The 2,928-nt window shown below is 50.1% G+C and overlaps 1 protein-coding gene across 1 annotated transcript; it reads left to right on the top strand.

The window, feature by feature from the left end:
* Nucleotides 1-522: 522 nt before the first annotated feature.
* rnf152 (ring finger protein 152) lies at nt 523-1,288 on the top strand. The gene has a single exon (XM_029246138.1). The coding sequence runs from the start codon at nt 615-617 to the stop codon at nt 1,212-1,214; it is 600 nt and encodes a 199-aa protein (XP_029101971.1). The 5' UTR covers nt 523-614; the 3' UTR covers nt 1,215-1,288.
* The last annotated feature ends 1,640 nt before the right edge of the window (nt 1,289-2,928 follow it).

Here is a 2,928-nt window from a genome sequence, read left to right as displayed (position 1 = left end):
ACTTCAGGTGTGCTGCTTGAAGCAATGGAACGACGGTGTGAGTCTTATGCAAACTGCAGGAGTGGGGGTGAGACGAGGGGCTACGCTGAGAACGAGGGCCTGGGCAACGTCGAGCAAAACGGGACAGCGTGATATTTAAATGTGAAGTGTACCGAAGCATAACCGAATGCCCCAGTGCTTCTTCCACCCTCCATTATATTCAGATTCGCCCTTGGGGTCTCTCTGTTTGTTCTTACAGCGATGTGAACAAATGCCGTTTAAGTCCCGTCTGATTGGTCGCTTTTCCGAGACGCGAACCCTGACTGCAATCCGTTGGATGGCAGAGCGACGATCTTTTCTGCAACGGTGTCCCCGAGCTTCTGCTCCCTCAGGACGCGATGGCACATAACATTGTCCTGTCCCCTTGTTTTTCAGGTCGCTGACGACGTAACGCGGACGGCTTGGTGACGCGATCAGCTGTCGCGGAACAGAGGCTCCGGCACCCGGCTTCCGCTCCGAGCTCTCGCTGGAATATTGTTTTTTTTTTTTTTTCCCTCGTGCGAGTGACATTGCAGGATCTGTGAAAGGGGACTTTTTCAAGGACGCATAATCCTCCTCAGAGTCTAAGATTAGCAATGGAGACGCTCTCCCAAGACTCCATCTTGGAATGTCAGATATGCTTCAACTACTACAGCCCGCGGCGGAGGCCCAAACTGCTGGACTGTCGGCACACGTGCTGCTCAGTGTGCCTGACGCAGATGAGGACCAGCCAGAAAGAGATCCGCTGCCCCTGGTGCCGCGGTGTCACCAAGCTGCCCGCCGGCCTTTCTGTGTCCCAGCTCCCGGACGACCCCGACATCATCACCGTTATCGCCATCCCGCACGCCTCCGAGCACACGCCCGTCTTCATCCGCCTGCCCAGCAATGGCTGCTATATGTTGCCGCTGCCTGCGGCTAAAGAGCGGGCGCTGCTGCCGGGGGACTTGGGCTGCCGGCTGCTCCCTGGTGGGCAGCAGAAGGGTGTTGCTGTGGTAGCCATGCCCGAAGAGCCGCCCCTGGGAACAGGGCTGGAGGGCGGGGTGGAGAGGCGGGGAGGTGCAGCCCGAAAGGGTTCCACCTGGTCCGGAGTTTGCACCGTGGTGCTGGTGGCCTGCGTGCTGCTCTTCCTGTTGGGCATCGTACTGCACAACATGTCCTGCATCTCGAAGCGATTCACCGTCATCTCCTGCGGCTGAGATTCGCCTCGCTCCCCCTCCCGCCGCCCTCGGCCCTGCCCTCCTGAGGTGGGAGGGGGGGGAAAAAAAAGAAAAAAAAAGGCAAAAGAAACAAACCTAAAAGGGCTCGTGAATGGAACGCAGAGGCTGGGGACTGAGTCAAATTATGCAGCTGGCCATTGGGCCTGAGGGGGCACCGGGATGTAGGCAATAACACGGGACAGACACGTTTACCAGTCCGCGCCCTGCTTTCCCATCCTACCCCACCCAGGGTAAACCCTCGTAACACTACCACCCGCACACCCCTGTGAGATCCACTGCACCGAATGAAGATCGGAGAACCTCTGCTGACTGGGGCGGGTCTGCTCTGCTGGGGGAGGGAGGGGGTTTGCTCTACTGGGGGGGCCATATGCGTGTGCCCAGTGACCTGTAGAAGCCCAGTACTTATGCTCTTTTGCTAGGTTACTTGCGTCCCATGACTAGCTGGAGACAATACTTTGAGTCTTTGAATGCGACTTTGTGTGTGTAAAAGCCACTGTTTCAGTATCTAAACATTTACAATTGACTTGTAGTGTTTTTTCCTTCTTGGGGGGGGGGAGTTCTTTAGTGCCGATATGAAATTTTTTATTTTTTTTTAAATCATCTAAGAACTTACATTAGCCTTGATGTGGCAGACACTTTTTTGATGTATTGAAATGTATGAAGTGTTGTATCGTGTCTGACACCAGCATCTAGAGGGGAAGCACAGATTTTAAGTGACGACACAATAGCCGTTGTGGTAAATTACTTTAGAATCAAAAGGTAAAATTCCTTGCCGGGAGGGTTGCGGATGATTGTCAATAAGAAAAGAAGCTATCTGTAATCAACACCACCCCACGTTTGCTTCTCCACCAACAACTTATTTTCACATGAAAATGAGGAAGGGTTGCATGGAGAATATTGGGGAGCAGAGTTGGTATGGAAACAATGCCCTTAAATAGAAAGGGTAAGAATTAAGATTTTTTTTTCTTTTCTTCATGATCTCGAATACTTTTGATGTTCAATTCAAATGTACTGTTTTTCTTTTTTTAAGCTTTGTCCTGTTGTAGAGAATTCTGTAGTGTTGCAGGAGGATTTTGGTGTTTGCTGTCAAACAGGGTTGACTACTTTGTACCTGTACAAAATGATTGTATTATATTTGCTACTCTGAGCTTCAGTTTAGTTTTGTCCGAAAACGGAGCAAACTGCAGGAAATGTGGTTCCAGCCAGTTGTATTATGGGTCTGGTGGCTGACATCTGCCCCCAACCCTGGTACCTAAACTAGCGTCAGATCTCATTCCTTTAAGGGGATGTTGAAATGAGAGCAACTTTCCTGTTTTTGGATGTTTTTTTTTTAGGAGTAAACCCTGTATCCATATGTTTGATCCATACTTAGGAGTCGTTTTTTGTTGTGGTGTGGGATCGGTTGCACTGTAGAAAAGCCGTAGTCGGTAACGTGGGCAATTTATCTTCATGGCTTGGGTGAAACTACTGGGCTGGATACGAACGTTTTTGGACAGTTGTTGAAGTTGTGGGTCAGTGATTAGTCCTGTGGATTTCAACATAGGACCAGTTTTCACGCTGGATCTGCTAAACTGTAAGCCCCAATAATAACCCATAATATAGTATACTTTTATATCTGCAATTAAGAACAGCCTGCTGGGTGGTTTGAAGGGGTCTGTGTCTAAGGAGGTGTTGTACACCCATTTGTACTGCA

The sequence above is a fragment of the Scleropages formosus genome, chromosome 19 (assembly GCF_900964775.1).
Source record: "Scleropages formosus chromosome 19, fSclFor1.1, whole genome shotgun sequence".
Taxonomy (NCBI): Eukaryota; Metazoa; Chordata; class Actinopteri; order Osteoglossiformes; family Osteoglossidae; genus Scleropages; species Scleropages formosus.
This window is presented reverse-complemented; position numbering and strand designations above follow the sequence as displayed.